Source organism: Protopterus annectens, chromosome 5.part0 (genome assembly GCF_019279795.1).
Source record: "Protopterus annectens isolate FY-2018-M chromosome 5.part0, PAN1.0, whole genome shotgun sequence".
NCBI lineage: Eukaryota > Metazoa > Chordata > Ceratodontiformes > Protopteridae > Protopterus > Protopterus annectens.
Genome location: NC_056735.1, coordinates 255,034,594 through 255,052,046, shown reverse-complemented (window position 1 = coordinate 255,052,046; position 17,453 = coordinate 255,034,594). Strand labels below are relative to the sequence as shown.

At 41.1% G+C, this 17,453-nt stretch overlaps 1 protein-coding gene across 1 annotated transcript in view; it reads left to right on the top strand.

Annotated features, from left to right (window-relative positions):
- ARFIP2 (ADP ribosylation factor interacting protein 2) overlaps positions 1-17,453 on the top strand; it is a gene marked incomplete in the record, with an annotated part of 1,173,031 nt that overhangs the window by 907,791 nt on the left and 247,787 nt on the right. The window contains 1 exon segment of the mRNA XM_044072222.1: positions 11,662-11,777. Coding sequence (XP_043928157.1) covers positions 11,662-11,777 — 116 coding nt within the window.

Below are 17,453 nucleotides of genomic sequence, written 5' to 3'. Positions count from 1 at the left end.
CCCCCCAACACAACCCAAATGACACATAGCCCAAATACTCAGTGTGCCACTCAACTACAGCCCATAAGGCATAACGTACCCAACACTCTAGTCATAGGTGACTCTATAGTCAGGCACACTGATGTTCCACTCACCAGCTAAACAAGGAAAAAGTTACTGTCAGCTGCCTGTCAGGTGCCAGGATCCGCCACATAATGCACGCACTCGGGTCACTCCACAACAAGTACAAATATGACTCTGTCATTGTCCATGTTGGTGTGAATAACCTGAGATGTACCTCTCTGGACTACATGAAAAGAGACATGGAGGAACTCTCCGATCTTGTAGCCCAGACCGATATGACCTAGCCCTGAGTAGCATCCTGTTATCACACAGAATGACACCACAGTACAAGGACAAAATGATTGACTTTAACAATTGGCTAACCTTCTGGTGTCATTCTAAGAGAATCCAGTATCTGTCTGCCTGGGATGACATGATCGACAGACCACACTGCTTTGCCAGAGATGGCCTGCACCTGTCGCCCTTGGGATTCCGGATACTGGCAAAGGCTCTTGCCACCCCTATAGCGCCTTTTTTAGGCAAGGTTCAAATGACAAATTCACCACTGTAACAGGTACAAGCAAGCAAAATCTGAGGGTAATGCTACTCAATGCTAGAAGTCTAAACCTCAAAATGCACTCCTCAAAATGGAGAACATCGACATCTGTGCAGTGACAGAGACCTGGTTCAAAGCTCCAGATAGCACCCCTGCATTACCAGGCTATAATTCATACCACACCTTTCGGCCACCAAACCCAGACCGAAACACTAAAGGTGGAGGCGTGTCCATATTCATTAAGGATATCCACACCTCCAAGCTAGTTGCTCAGCATAATGCATCCGAGATTATCCAAGTTCAACTAACTCTGGGCAAAACCGCAATCCAGATTGTAGCTTGCTACAGACCCCCCCACCATGCCCCAGGATTCCCACTACTCTCTTCTTGATGCACAGGAAAATATTAAGGTACAACCCAACACTCTAATAATGGGTGATTTCAACTACCCTACCATTAACTGGGAAAATTACTCATGTACCAACTCTTTTGCTCAACGTTTTCTGGAAATCATCAATTCCAACGCATTAGATCAACTTAGCCACACCCCCACCAGGGGCAGCAATATCCTAGACCTGGTCATCACCAACATGGGTGACCGGTGTTCCACACCAGAGGTCAGCTCCTCGTTGGTCAGATCCGACCACAAGCTAATCACCCTAGACATCCACATCCCGCTCCCACCCCCCATTAGGAAAACAACCGTAAAAAATTTCTCCAAAGCCAACTTCATGCTTCTTAAGACACAGAAGTGGCAAACTTCAAGACACCCATGCAGATGGACAATAGAGGTACGACTGCTGAATCCTACACAAATGCACTTTATAAGCACTTACACGAGTGCATGGATCGTGCTATCCCTAACAGAACCAAGATGCTATCCTCCAAAAAAAGGAAGCCAATCTGGTGGTCTTTTGCCATAAACAAACTTTACTAACAAGTAAAATATGGTCACAGTGGCAGATCAGTAGCACAAACCAGCCAGAACTTAATAGAAAACTATTTATTGAAGCGCTTTTCGTTTGCTAAAATAAGCAAACTTCTTCAGAAACTTCAGGTTTCTGAAGAAGTTTGCTTATTATAGCAAACGAAAAGCGCTTCAATAAATAGTTTTCTATTAAGTTCTGGCTGGTTTGTGCTATTGACGTACCGCTGTGACCATATTTTACTTGTTAGTGGTTTTCAGTAATTTCAATAAACAAACTCTACAACAGAAGAAAGAAACTGTTGCAAATAAGAGTAAAATCCCACGATTGGAGGAACTCTCTGGTCAGCCTCAGTAAGAAGCCGAGATCCCTCATAAAGTCCTCCAAAGCTAGTTATGAAAACAAAATTGCCACTGATTCTAAAGACAACCACAAAGCATTCTATAGCTATGTCAAAAATCTCAATGGCTACACTCAGATCTGCTCTGAGTTGCAGTACAATGACACTTAATATACAGAACCAACTGATGCTGCCAACATCCTGGCAGATAGGTTCAGTGCTAACTTTATCCCCCTCTCACCCCCTAAAGAGCCCATCTTTATACCGGAAGAATGCAAATTACCTGTAATCACGGCTGCACAGGTAAAAACCTCACTCTCCAAAGCCAAGAACACAGCATCCATGGGACCTGACAACATCCCAGGCTGCCTTCTACATGAACTACAGAATGAACTGGCACCCCACCTCAGGCTTTGTGCCCATTGAATGGCACACCTCGACAGTTATCCCACTCCACAAGGGGGGGGGCACAACAGACCCCGGGAACTACCGCCCCATTAGCCTAACGAGCCTCGTCTGCAAGGCCATGGAATGTATCATCATGGAACTCATAAACAGAGACATTGGAGATCTCCAAACTCTGGACCCCACACAGTTTGGGTTTGTAAAGGGCAGATATGTCTCCTAAACCTGATGGACTTCTTTAAAGTAGTCACCAAAGCCATAGATGAGGGTAAGGTGGTTCACACAGCCAATCTAGATCTCGCCAAGGCGTTCAACACCATCCCCCCGCTCTGGAATTATAGATAAACTCACTAAACTAGGTATATATCCCTATGTCACAAGATGGGTTGGCAACTGGCTTACTGACAGAACCCACACCGTGAAAGTAGCAAACTCCAAATCAGACTTCAGACCAGTGACAAGTGGAGTACCACAGGGTTCAATCCTGGGTCCTCTCCTGTTTGGTATCTACTTCTCTGAAGTACAGGCTAACACAGAAGGTATTTGGCTAACTTAATTCGCAGATGACTGCAAACTAGGAGCCATAATCGAAACTCCTAAAGATGTGGACATCTTACAGATGCCTGGTGTCAGACATGATCTCAAGCTCAATGCCAAAAAGTGCATTGTCATCCCCTTTGGTAAAAACTCTGTACCCATCAACTACCACATAGGCGGTAGTCTACTTAACACTGAAAGTGTGATAAGAGACCTTGGGACACAGGTGGACAGTAGTCTCCTTTGATAATCACATCACCGCAGTAGTCAGGAAATCCTTCTACGTGGCACTCCTCATCACAAAAGGTTTCTCATCCAGAAAAAGAGGTCATTGTTCCCCTCTACTCATCACTCATTTAGACCCATTATAGAGTACAACGCCCCTTTTGGTATGTACCTCACAAGACATCTACAACAACTGAGGAACACCAGTATAGCAACAACGTAATGTCACAAAATAGAAAGTCTGGTACTGGAAATGCAAAGCACAATAACTCCTCGGCTCGGACAAAGAGCACAAGTTTATTGCCAAACACAACGCACAAAAAATCCACCAACACTAACGGTTAAGCGCTTTTAGTCAGATGAAAGCGCTTAACCGTTAGTGTTGGTGGATTTTTTGTGCGTTGTGTTTGGCAATAAACTTGTGTTCTTTGTCCAAGCCGAGGAGTTATTGTGCTTTGCATTTCCAGTACCAGACCATCTACAACAACTGGAAAGGCCGCAAAAATACCTCACAAAGAGGATTACTGGCCTCAAACAGATGCCTTACTTAGACCGTCTAAAAAAAACTCCAGCTTTACTCCATTGCATATCGTCTACTCAGAGGCGATCTCTGCCTAACATACAAAGCTATGTCAAATCCAGAGCTGTTGGACATGCTCTGCTTAAGGAAATCCCAATCCCTCCGAGCTACATGCTCTAGGGACCTAAACCTTGTCACCATAATAAACAGAACATGCTGGAGGGATAGATTCCTGTCCCAGAGACTTCCCATACTCTGGAACAGACTACCTATCTATGTCAAACAGAGCTCCTCATTAACACTCTTCAAGAAAAATCTTGATGATTGGATGGGTAATAGGAAATTCACCCCGGGGATCACTTCTGTGGTTCTGCTTGACAGGGGCACAGGAAAATAATTTTCTTGGGTGGCGAAAGCCAGGGTACCTTTTTGGCTAGGCTTGTGTAGGCCCTAGGGCCAATAGCCTAGTACCTACCTAGGAACCTATAAGAATGACCAAGACTTATCACCATTATCTATTCATGGTAACTGAGAAGGAAGTGATTTCAGGCTGTTACACCCCTGGAAGTGCACAAAGCTTTCCTAGTTGATACCAAGTCTGCCTCATTTGGGGGTTACAGCCAGCCCTGCTGCAGGGCCCCTTACTCATTTGGGATGATTTGGATGGAATCTTCAATTTGACTGAAGCTGCCAGGATGCTTTCCATTCATCAGTTGTATTCTTCAATCACATGGTGGATGATCCTGACCTGTCTCAGACATTTTTATAACACGTCTCAATTTTCCCCTAAATTCTGGTTTAAGTGTTACCATCTAAAAATATCATCTAAAGATTACTTAGAAACTTCAGCTTTCATGAAGTAATACATGAGAGCTGGACTTCAGCAGGGTTGCTTGTGTTGACTGGGATAATTTCTTGTAAAAGCAGTTACATACAACTGAGAAAGGGAGAAGAGAATAAAAATGAAATGCCCGGCACAGGATTTGAATTAAAACTTCTGAAGTAGGTAAGGGAGTCCATTAAAAAATATGATTCTGAGAAATGCTAAGGCAGCTTTATTTTGTGTGGTAGCCAAGCCTGTAGGTTATGTGTAGGATCCAGCAAAGACACTGTGAGAGATTTAAGAAAGGACTGTATCATAAGTTAATTAATAAAGTCTTGGTGTTGATTTGAGGTAACAGTTTTAGAAAGGTGAGTACAGTAGGACAAGATGCATGTTGGGTGAGATGAAGTTGATCACCAAGAAGGAAGTAATATTTCACAGTGTGTCTTCGGAAACTGCAGAAAAGCTTTCCACACCAGATGACATGATCAGAAGACTTTGAGAGAATCCATGAATGAGTGATGCAGGCAGCTGCAGATTGATTTATTTGGAAACGGAGAACATTGGTGTTGTTTAACTGCAGATTATGGCACATAAGGTAGGCAGAAATAACTAGGTAGTCACCTTGTAGGTCTTTATCCAGTGTCAGTCTTTGCCTCTGAAGTGATTCTGTATGAGAATTTAGGTCTTGTCTTAAGTGGCCAAGTCTATGCTAGTATTTCTAATACCAACTTCTGTGGTATGTGGGAAGTAATGATTTCTCCAAAAGAATTTAGCCTGACACCATCTCAACACAGGCTACTAAATACTGTGTTGTGTTTCCATAAGCGCCTCCCTAGCTGCAGTAGTAGTATTTTTTTTAATTCTAGTTGCAACGCAGTCATCTGCAATGGAAAGGGAAATGCGCTCATGTTTTTGTGCCTAGTCTCCTGAAGGCATTCTACCTGATGCTGATAACTAGCTACAGTACTTTAACTGTAAATGCTTTATTGTTATTTTATAAATGACTACTCCCTAACTGTAATGTGTTTGTTTAAATTAAGCTGCATTGTTCACCAAGGAAAAACGTTCATGTCTCTGTGCCTGCAAAGTCTCATATTAGCTGTCTTGCTTGATTGTTAAGGTAAAATGTTCATGTAGTTGTGCCTAGTTTAAGAAGAAATTCCACCTGTTATTGATTTGAACCAGCTACAGTGCTTTGGTCTTAATTTGTTGATAAACCTACATCTTTCCTGTTATTCACATTGTGTTCTTTTTAACAATCTTTCCCTTTATTTTTGTTTTCTCCAACTGTACAAACTACTTTTCCTAATTTTTTCTACTACTGGTCGTGCCCTGCTGGACATACAGACCAACAAATGTTCACCTACCATACTCTGTTTGTCCTATGCCCTCCTGGGAAACCAAAGTATTACCTGAACTAAACTCCAAGATAACTAAAGAAAGTATGTCAAATGAGGTTCGGTCTCCCTCCACATGTATATGATATTGTTGACTAACTTGCTAGGTCTCTACTGTAAACACACCAGATTAGCCAGCAGCCATACCCCCCTCTGCTTTGCTTTCTTCTACTGTGAACCCCCCCCCCCTACCCACGTTATCCTAGCCTTTTTGTAGCTATAATTCTTCAAGCTTTCCTTTCTGATTTTCTTATTACTTCCAGCCTTCTCCTGTGGTCTCCACTCTGTGCAATGTCAGGTTTTAACCATTAGATGGCAGTCTGTACCTGTCTCTAATGCATTCTCACTGTTTTCCACTTATAGAATTAATACCCTTAGTTTTTCACTCTCGTCTTCTTCACTCATATCCTAGTCTGCATTCTTCCTGAAGCCTCTCAACTTGCTTTACAAGCATCTACAAAACCCTTCCTCTACCACCCCTGCTTACCTTCCTCTATACTTACTTTCAGCTATACAAATTGTTTTTTTCACCATCCTGCTGTGTTTGTCCTTCAGGTGTCCCCCACTCCGTTCGCCCTGTGGGCTCTCCGCTCCCCTACCATACCCCCAATTCCCACCCACCCCTAGTACACTTACTCTTATTCTAACCCTATAATTACTCCCCTTCCCCTAAGCCAGTCCTATCTCTACACCTCCCCCTCCCTGCATCCATCAATTAACTAATCCCTCCCCATCTGTATCCTCTACCTTCATGTACTCTCAGCTGTACTCCTCTCTCTTTCACTTAAACACACTATTATTCATCTAGCTACTTCCTCCAGACTTAACCTGCTACAATCAAGAAGGACTCCTCCACTTCCACAAACTTTGCTCATCTCCTCTATAAGCATTCTTCTCCTAATAACTGTCTTCAATGCCACCTCCTATTCCTCCTACAAACTACCCCCTCCTCATCGCCCCTACCTCTACTACTCTCCCCCATCCCCACCTCATTTCTTCCCACTTTCACAACATATCCCCCTCTCTAGTTCAACCTAACCCACTTCACTACTTTAAACTAAAACTTCTAGCCCACTCAATAAAGCATTATACACCCAAAGTGAAACTGTACTTCCCACAAACTACAAGTTGCAAACCAAAGGTCCTGCTCCCTTGTTCCTCTAATTGACTTGTCCTAGCAGGAGATATTCATCCCCAACCCTGGACCTAAGACTAGTAACAATCACTCTCCCTCTATCTGTCCAAATAGTACCAACCATTAATACCTCAAGCTAATTACCATCAACACCCAGAGTGTTAAAAACAAAATAGCTCTCACACATGCTTGGCTAAATCATACCTTACCAGATATAGTAGCAGTCTCAGAGACATGGCTACAATCCCACATTACTGACTTGGATTCTACCCCCTGGCTTTCAAGCACTCAGATGTGATTGCCAAAACAAAAAAGGAGGGGGAGTAGCTTTAATCTATGCTAGCCTTCTGAACCTCTGTCCTTACCAGAACCCCATTCCCCAGTTCAAAGCTGAGCTAGTTATAGGAATTCTCAAAATAAATAACTATAAAAGCATTTGTGTTATGGCCATCTATATCCCCACCGGAAATAATACTACCACTCTACAAAACATTCTTTTATGGGCCTCAACTAACATCAAGCTTGAGACATACATATTGGGGATGTGAACATTGACTGGAACAGAATCAATAACAACAATCCCTCCCCATCTATCAATCTATGTAATTTTACTCAACTAACAAATGTCATTACCAGACCTAATAGAAACAACCCCCCAGGGTCCACTCTGGACTCGATCTTAGTCTCCCACCGTAATAAGATCTCACACCCTTGTATATTGCCAGATACATTGAGTGACCATCTCCCAGCCTTCATTCACCGAGCTACCCATTCCTCCCCTCACCAACAGCAATATACCCACACTCGTAATCTTACAAACTTTAGCCCTTATATATTCTCCGAAACCCTTAAACTAACAAATTGGGACAACCTAAAAACTCTTCACTAGATAAAGCCTTAGACTTCTTCAATACAGCCTTCCTACATATCCTAAACACCCAAGCCCCACCTAGAACAAAACAAATGAAACCCAACTCTGTCCTGTGGCTAACAAAAGACACCAAATCACTTATGCTACAAAGAGACAAGACCTGGAAACCTTGAAACAAAAATAAACACCCTGCTACCCTTCTTAAATATAAGTAACTCCGCAACCTAAACAAAAAGCATGTTACAAAAGATAAAAAATCTTATTACACTAAACTTCAGTCTACCCACTCCAAAAATCCCAGACATTTCTGGAACTCAATCAACTCTTTTTTGCACCCAGGTACCAAAACCAATCCCTGTCCTGACAACAGTAAAACTGACACAGAAATTGCCACTCTTTTTAACTCCTTCTTTACCAACGCTATAGCTGAACTTAAGACCTTCCCCAACCACACCCCCCAACTCAACCCCAATTCCCCTTCCTCTCCTCAACCCTCCACTCCCAATCCTCCCCCCAATTTTGATCTACAACTCATTTCAACCTCCTACAGCAAAAAGCTTCTTTCTAAACTTAAGCCATGGTCCAGCGCCCCTGACAATATTCCCTCACTCTTTCTAAAGATTGCTGCAGATGGTATCATCATCCCCATCAGCATTCTCATCAATAGGTCCATTCGGGAATCTTATGTCCCCAAATTCTGGCATGCTGCCTTTATCCTGCCCCTCCATAAAGGAGGCAAAAATAATAGCATCTCTAACTTCCGCCCAATAGCCATTCTTTCCCCAATCTCAAAAATCCTCGAAAAATGTGTCCACCACAGACTCATGCCCTTCCTCATCAGTAATCAACTCCTCACCCCTACCTAACATTGTTTCCGCCCTGGCCATAGTACAATAACTGCTCTCCTCTCTTTTTTAGACATAGTAAACCATGCTCGTGACTCTGGAGAAATTGTTTCCACTGCCCTCCTAGATCTATCCAAGGCATTTGACACTGTATCTCATACCCACCTTCTGAATCACCTTTCTAACCTCCGTCTCTCTCAAAACATCCTTACCTGGTTCGATAGTTGTGTCTCTGACAAGATCCCAGGCTGTGAAATGGCAAACTGGCACCTCAACCTTCCTACCTACCCCAACCGGGGTTCCCTAGGGGTCCATACTCTGACCAATGCTCTGTAATGTATTCATCAATGACTTTCATGCTGCCATTCCTAACACTAAAATAGTGCAATATGCAGATGATTCCCCTTTAGTCTGCTCTGCTCTTAGTCTTTCGGAGCTCCAGACAAAAACCCAATTGGCCTTTACAACTACTGAGAACTGTATGCTTCAAAACCATCTCTCCCTTAATGCCAGTAAATCCAAAAACATTCTCTTCTCTCCCTCAAAAACCCTCCCCTTTGACAAGCAGTCCTTCAATATCATCACCCATACCAACTCCACTATAGAAGTAGTCCGTTTTGCTAAACTTCTTGGGGTTACTGGTGATGAACACCTGAAATTCGATACACATGTCCAACTAAATATTAAAAAACCCATCAGAAGCTTGGTATGTTATACAGAAAAGCTCACTTTCTCTCTCCGTCTGTAAGGCAAACTCTCACCTCTACCTACTTACTACCATCTCTGTTGTACGGTGCTCCTCTTCTAACCAACCTTTCTACTACCATCTTCTCAAAACTAGAAATCTGTTAAAACAAAATCACTAACTTCGCTACTAAATGTAAACACTCCTCCCACCATTGCACCTCTCTCCACATGCTAAAGCAGCTAGAGCTTCCTAACCACCTTAACTACCTCCAACTTACTACAGCCCACAAACTAATCTTTAAACCTACTGCATGCCCTGCTCTAATTAAGATCTTAACATTCTGCACTCCGCACAGACCCCTAAGATCTTCCCAGCAAAATCTACTTTCTGTATGTAAACCAAAACGTCCCCCTGGCCAGTTTCTCCTGTCCCATTCATTAGCCAAAAAATGGAACTCTCTCCCACCCCGGCTAAGAATTACTACAAACTTTGAACACTTCAAATCCCAGCTCCATTCCTACCTCTCCCAAAATTGGAATTGTAATTGCATTCTTCCTACCCAAATCCTCCTAATGTCACTTGTACATGTACTTTCCTCTTACCCCTAAAACCTGTTGCTTTTTCTACACCTGCACCGCTTGAATCTAACGTAAAATAAGTTTTAAGCCTTGAATGCATATTATGTAAATATTGTACATAGCTTTCTATCCCTACTCTCTCTCTCTATTCTTCTCTCTCCTACCTACATATAAGCCCGGTACTAAGAGATTATACTAACTAGCTTAGAAGTGTATACACCTGTGTACTACTAAACAGCCTCCTTCTCCACTGCCCAGCCGATTCTCGATGATTCCAGTAGAACCTTTCTCCAAACAACCTTCCCTTCTTTCTCTGTCGCTCAACTTCCCCTCTCTGCTCTCTCCAGAATCTTATATGCACACATGCCAAACTTGGAACTTTTCACCTCTGTTTTTCTCCCCTATTCTACAAAACATAAGCTTACTACTAACCTGAAAGTTTCAGTCTTTTCAACTACTTACAGAAGTCTTTATAATTTGATAGTTCTCCATCTTTTCCTGATTATCCTGCCACTTTTGTTTCATCCATGCTCTGTAAATAGCTTTCTAATCAACAATGTATGAATTCTGTGAACTACATGCAAATGACTCTCTATCTATGTATGTATGTATGTTATGAACTGTGCTCACGTTGTCTAACTATGTATGTATGCTATGAATGGTGCTCAAGTTTTTATTACTAAAATACTTTTTCCTGATTATCCTGCCACTTCTGTTTTATCCCTGCACTGTAAATAGCTTTCTAATCAGCAATGTATGGATGCTACGATCTACATGCAAATGGCTCTCATATGTATGTATGTTATGAACTGTGCTCTAGTTGTCTAACTTTGTACGTATGTTATAAACTGTGCCCAAGTTTTTCTTGTGTATTCCTCTCTTTTGAACATTTTCAATTTGCTAGAGCTCTATATATAATTTTAAATTTGTTTTCTAAAATGTATAACTCCATGCATAATTGTATAGTGTAAAATTCTATGCTAGTTTTAATTGCATGTAACATGGAGCTTTTCTCCCCGGGCCTCCACTGAAAATGGGCCCCTTGGGCCCAGTGGTCCTCCCCAGTTATCAAACTGGAAATAAATAAATAAATAATAAATAATCCCCAGTTCCTTTGGAAAGCCAAGGAGCCAAGCCACTAGAGACACTGTTCACTGTTAATGCTTGTAGTCATGGAAGCTTAAGGTAATAAAGTATGTGATTATATTAATCTAGATCAACAGATGTTATGAGGAAAAAACTGTCCACTGGAAAGTTACTGGTATGTTATGACTTGTATCCTGCTGCCTTGTATGGTATCATTGTTACAACATGACATGCTTCTCCTGGACTTTTCTATGACACCTAGTTAGAAGAGAAATTAGTGAGTGTTGAACTGCAGTAGAACCCAGTTGTTCTAGGGATAAATTATAGCAGCTCGGTGGAAAATGTGTATAGTAGGGCATACATACAATCTGTGCTTTTCCATCCATTAAAACTGAGGTGCACATAGGTGGTGTGGGTGTAGAAATCAGTTATGTTTTAAATTTCTTTGCATGCACATATTCATTTTCCCAAGGTTCTGGTATCTGAGATTTACTTTCATTGCAGATTGAATTTCCACGGGCTGCATATTAATATAAGGTTCTTTCTTCTGTGCATTTGATTGCTTTGGGCTGAATTAACAATCAAGACTGCCTTTTCTCTGCTTGTTCTCCCAAATATCCATTCATATGCGGTTTGCCCTTAAAACTTACAACCATCTTATTTTAAATTTTTTTGTGTGTTTAGGTTCTGGCGTCCATCCTTCCCACAGCAAACCCCCTGCAGTCGGAGAGGAGACAGCTCGGGGTATTGCAGTGGAAAAATTTGATTTTGTCAAGAAATGGGGCATCAACACATACAAGGTAAGGACACTAGTGTAGATTAATCTTTATTAACTGTTTGCCATTTTAACCCTATTTAAGCATCTAACCAAAAATGAGGTGGGCAGTTAAGCCTAACTTCTTTGCATGAAGTTAACATTGATACTTACTGAACAAGGTGTTTACTTTGAAAATTTATTCATTAAAAACTTTGTCAAGCACAGAGTAAGGACTGTACTTAACTCTATTATCATTTGAGTAGAGTCCCATGTCTCTTAATTCATTGCTGTTGCTAATTGCTAATGTATTGTCAGAAGTGGAACTCCTGTGAAGAGAGAGTGAGCGAGTTTGGGGAACTGTGTCCTTTGTGTCTGTCTTCTAATAATGTAGCATTGATTTCCTTTTGTGATGATAGTATTGCTTTTGTGCAACAGGTGGAGGAGACCCTGGAGAGATGGAGATATCCTCTAGAGAGAAGAGGAATGAAGGTCAGCAAGACTAAGACAGAATATATGTGTGTGAATGAGAGGAAGGATAGAGGAATGGTGAGGATGCAAGGAGTAGAGATGGTAAGTTGGATGAGTTTATATACTTGGGATCAGTAGTTCAGAATAATGGTGGGTGTGGAAGAGAGGTGAAGAAGAGAGTACAGGCAGGATGGAGTGGGTGGAGAAGAGTGTCAGGAGTGATTTGTGACAGATGAGTACCAGTAAGAGTGAAAGGGAAGGTCTACAAGAGGGTAGTGAGACCAGCTATGTTATATGGGTTGGAAACAGTGGCACTGACAAAAAGGCAGGAGTTTGAGCTGGATGTGGCAGAGTTAGATATGTTAAGATTTGCACTGGGTGTGACGAGGGTGGACAGGATTAGGAATAAGTATATTAGAGGATCAGCCCAGGTTGGAACGTTTGGAGACGAAACCAGAGAGGCAAGATTACATTGGTTTGGACATGTGCTGATGAGGGATGCTGAGTATATTGGGAAAAACATGCTAAGGATGAAGCTACCAGGTAACAGGAAAAGAGGAGGGCCTAAGATAAGGTTTATGGATGTGGTGAGAGAGGACATGCAGGTGGTTGCTGTGACAGAGCACGATGCAGAAGACAAGAAGAAATGGAAACAGATGATCCGCTGTGGCGACCCCTAACAGGAACAGCCGAAAGAAGATGAGTATTGCTTTTGTGCAGAAGTTGGCAGTAGTGGTTTCCAGAACATTAAAAAAACTGCTACATAGGTTAGGAAATCCATAAATCAGGGGTTATATTTGCCTTGCCCAAGCCAAAAATTTGATTGGATGGGACTGAGCATGCAGAGGTCATTATTCTGGTTGGTATTGGGGCTCCAGTGCCTCTGCTAGCAACTCTCAGCAGGACAAAGATCACAAAGATTACGGAGTTTTTCATTCAACACAGTGACCTAGCTGAGGTTGTCTGTCCTACTGAGATCCCTGTCCTGCTGAGAGTAACTAGCACAGGCATTGGAGCCCCAATACCAACCAGAATTACGACTGCTGCATACTACTGTTTCATCAGTCCTATCTGGTCAACTTTTGGGAAAATATGCCATTTTTTAACATATCTAGCAGTTCCTTGAGCAAAGCAGCTGGCAGCCAAGGCTATGCAAGACTAGTTAAATATTCCTACCTAAAGGATTTCCCTGTTTTTTAATTCAGAACCTTTAAAAAAGGGAACAGCAAGGACAAAAGAAAGTGAATTGCTTTTATGGAAACAATTAAGTAACAACTGCATTTATGGAAATCACAGAGTAACAAGTCTTACCAGTTACTGTTGTCAGCAAGTTACATTGTCTTACCGAGTAATGTGCCTAATGTTTGATAGGTTGTGTTTCAATATACCTTGCTGAAGTAAAGCACATTAATGTTAAGTGACTTTGTTGGAGTTATGTTTATGGATTACTTCTTTTAATCCAAGAAAATAAAGCCATTCACAACTTAGCCATTTATACACTTTATATACATAGGCTTTAGTCCCCTTCTAGGAACTTAATTTGCAAGGTGAAAACTTGGATATATGTAAATACTCAACACCGTCTATTCAGTAAGATGTGTGATTTACTAGTTATTTTCTTGTAATGAATCAGGAGTTAAATTACGAAAGTAAAACTAGAACTTCAGTTCGGGTTTGTAAAAGGCAGATCATGTCTCCTAAACCTGATAGACTTCTTTGAAGCAGTCACCAAAGCCATAGGTGAGGGTAAGGTGGTTCACACAGCCTATCTAGATCTCGCCAAGGTGTTCGACACCATCCCCCACTCTGGAATTATAGATAAACTCCCCAAACTAGGTATAAATCCCTATGTCACAAGATGGGTTGCCAACTGGCTCACTGACAGAACCCACACTAAGTAGCAGACTCCAAATCCAGCTTCAGACCAGTGACAAGTAGAGTACCACAGGGTTCAGTCGTGGGTCCTCTCCTGTTTGGTATCTACTTCTCTGAAGTACAGGCCAACACAGAAGGTCTTTGGCGAACGAAGTTCGCAGATGACTGCAAACTAGGAGCCATAATCAAAACTCCAAAAGATGTGGACATCCTACAAAAGGGCCTCGCTGAGACAGATGCCTAGTATCAAAGCCATGGCCTCAAGCTCAATGCCAAAAAGTGCATTGTCATCCATTTTAGTAAAAACTCTGTACCCATGAACTACCACATAGGCGGTAGTCTACTTAACACCGAAAGTGTGATGAGACCTTGGGGCACAGGTGGACAGTAGTCTCTCCTTTGATAATCACATCGCCACAGTAGTCAGGAAATCCTTCTACTTGGCACACCTGATGACAAAAGGTTTTGCATTCAGGAAAAAAGAGGTCATTGTTCCCCACTACTCGTCACTCATTGGACCCATTATATAGAGTACAATGCCCCTTTTGGTATGTATCTCACAAGACCTCTACAACAACTGGAAAGGCCACAGAAATACCTCACAAAGAGGATTACTGGCCTCAAACAGATGCCCTACGCAGACTGTAAAAAAAAAACTGCAGCTTTACTCCGTCGCATATCGCCTACTCAGAGACAATCTCTGCCTAACACACAAAGCTATGTCAAACCCAGAGCTTTTAGACATGCTCCACTTAAAGAAATCCCAATCCCTACAAGCTACACGCTCTAGGGACCTAAATCTCTTGTCACCACAATAAACAGAATATGCTGGAGGGATAGATTCCTGTCCCAGAGACTTCCCATATTCTGGAACAAACTACCTATCTATATCAAACAAAGCTCCTCATTAGCACTCTTCAAGAAAAATCTTGATTGGATGGAAGATAGGAAATTCACTCCGTGGATCACTTCTGTGGCTCTGCTCGACAGTGGCACAGGAAAATAATTTTCTTTAGTGGCGAAAGCCAGGGTACCTTTTGGCTAGGCTTATATAGGCACTAGGGCCTATAGCCTAGTACCTACCTATGAACTTTTACAATAAGCAAATCCTGTGATATGTTTTATATAGTGAAATAAAAACAAATTAGTCTAGTATACAAGAAACTGATTTCTAGAAGCAATTAATTGCTAGAATGTAGTTTTCATTTTTTTAAATAAAGCTGACTTCTAAACACTTCTTTAAAATGTAAGAATGGCTTCATCGCACATTACCACACTGCATCCTGAGGGAAAAATAAAATCTTTATTTGCTAAAGGTTGTTCACTTTAAGTATTGAGGCACTGATGTATAGTGGTTAGCAATGCTAAAAAAAGAGTAGTCCTCTGGTTTTGTTCCCAGCTTGGATACTTTCTGTGCACAATTTGTATGTTCTATCTAGGCATTTGCTAGGTTATCTTTCTTTTGTTGTTTTTTTCTCCCTCACACATCCCAAAGATATACAGGTGGATGAATTGACCATACTCCACATTTCCCCTAGGAGTGCGTGTAAATATGATTCCATCCTGTGATGGACTTGGTATCCTGTCTAGAACTGATTCAATGTGTTATTGATGCTTGCTAGGATCAGGTTTCATTTCTCCAAAGCCATGAATGTGATATAGCAGATATTGAAAATGAATGAACTTTGTCTTTTTTTGATAAGGGTTTCATACTCTCTGCCAAAACCCTTCCAAAGAAGTGGAATAGAGGAGGTACAGTGAATGATCCCACATCTTTAAAAAAAAATGCAGCACACATTGGGACCGATTCTTATTTTGCATTCCAGTTAAATTTTTAACTATGATTTAGAATATTCAGACATATGCTTTTATTCTTTCCCTTGCTGTGCCAACTGTATGAATGAATCCAAGCAGGACCTCACCAAGTCTGTGTTCCATTCATAGTTTACATTTGTGGAGCTTCAACCTGAAGTGCTGTCTCACGGGTAGCACTGTTTCCCCTAGCTGCCTTCTCTTTTTTTTAACTTAAAATTCTTCTTATTGCATAATAAAGGAACATAGTAATGTTCATTTTCAAACAGTTATTACTATAACTTCATAATCTAACAGCTTCCTTATTGGAAAGCTTGGAAACTGTGGTGTTTTTTGCCCTTTGTTTTTATATCTCACTGGGTGTTTATCCATACTCTGACATTTTTAGGAAATAATATCCTTAAACCATCATTTTAATTTTCCTTTAACGTGATGCACAATTTAGATTTTCTAAAGTTAAAACCAGATATAACAATCTCTCACTTAATAACCATTAACCATTCCAGTTCATATCTGCAACATCTCCTTATATGCCCAGCTTCATTACTTTCATAACAATGTGTCATCTACAGTCTTATCTTAATCTTTTTGTCTTATTTCTGGTCACCATGTCCCTTCATTTATGAATATGAATGTGAAACTGTGTATCCTGTCTTCCCAAAACCCTCAGCCATCAGAGACATCCCTGCACATTAAATTGCCGTACAATTACTTTGTGCTGAAATCTCCAACTAGCTTCTCTAGATTGATGTTCTGTTTATAGATCACCTACCGTTTTCTCCATCTGTTTACTCTCTGGTACTTGTCAGTGTCCTAAACTCGTATATTTCCTTGTATCCATTTTTTTAGCTTTATACTTGTTATTACTCTGCCCCAAATGTTATTGTTGCATCCAAAGAAACTTCAAAATAATGTAACTCATAACAGGCTACATCTTGTCATCAATTCTTGTATTCACTTACTTCACCAGTCTGTATTATGTTCCTGCTTCGCTCAGGACATCTTTTGTCCATTTATTACCCTAACCAAAAGGGAAGAAAGAAGCTTCCTTTCATTTCTTGTTATCACAACTAGCTCTTTTAAACCACTAGTATAGTTGTTTTGTCCAGCTACGTAATCACACTACTCTTATAACTCCTGCGTCTCTCACCTTCCACTTTCTATCCACAGTCATATTAATAAAAGCATTAACATCCAGTTTTTATGTACATACTAAACCACTCTGTACCATGCCCCTGTTATATGAGTGAGATATTATCTTGTCCGCCTGTCAGACCAACCAACAAAGGAGAGAAGTGAATGTCTTTCTACTTTTGTTATTTTAAATATATGCATCATGGCTTCTTGTTCAGTCAACTATGGCATAATTAACACAAGTGGTATAAAACTTACTTGTTGCATAAAACTGCACATTCTTGTTATCATACTTAACCGTTTTGTATACAGTGATTGCTAGACTAGACAACTGATCTTTCATTCACTGAGACACTTTGGATCTTACCTAAAGTAGTAATTTCCTTACTTATCCATCCTGTTACTGCTGCTTCTTGTATTCATATCAAAC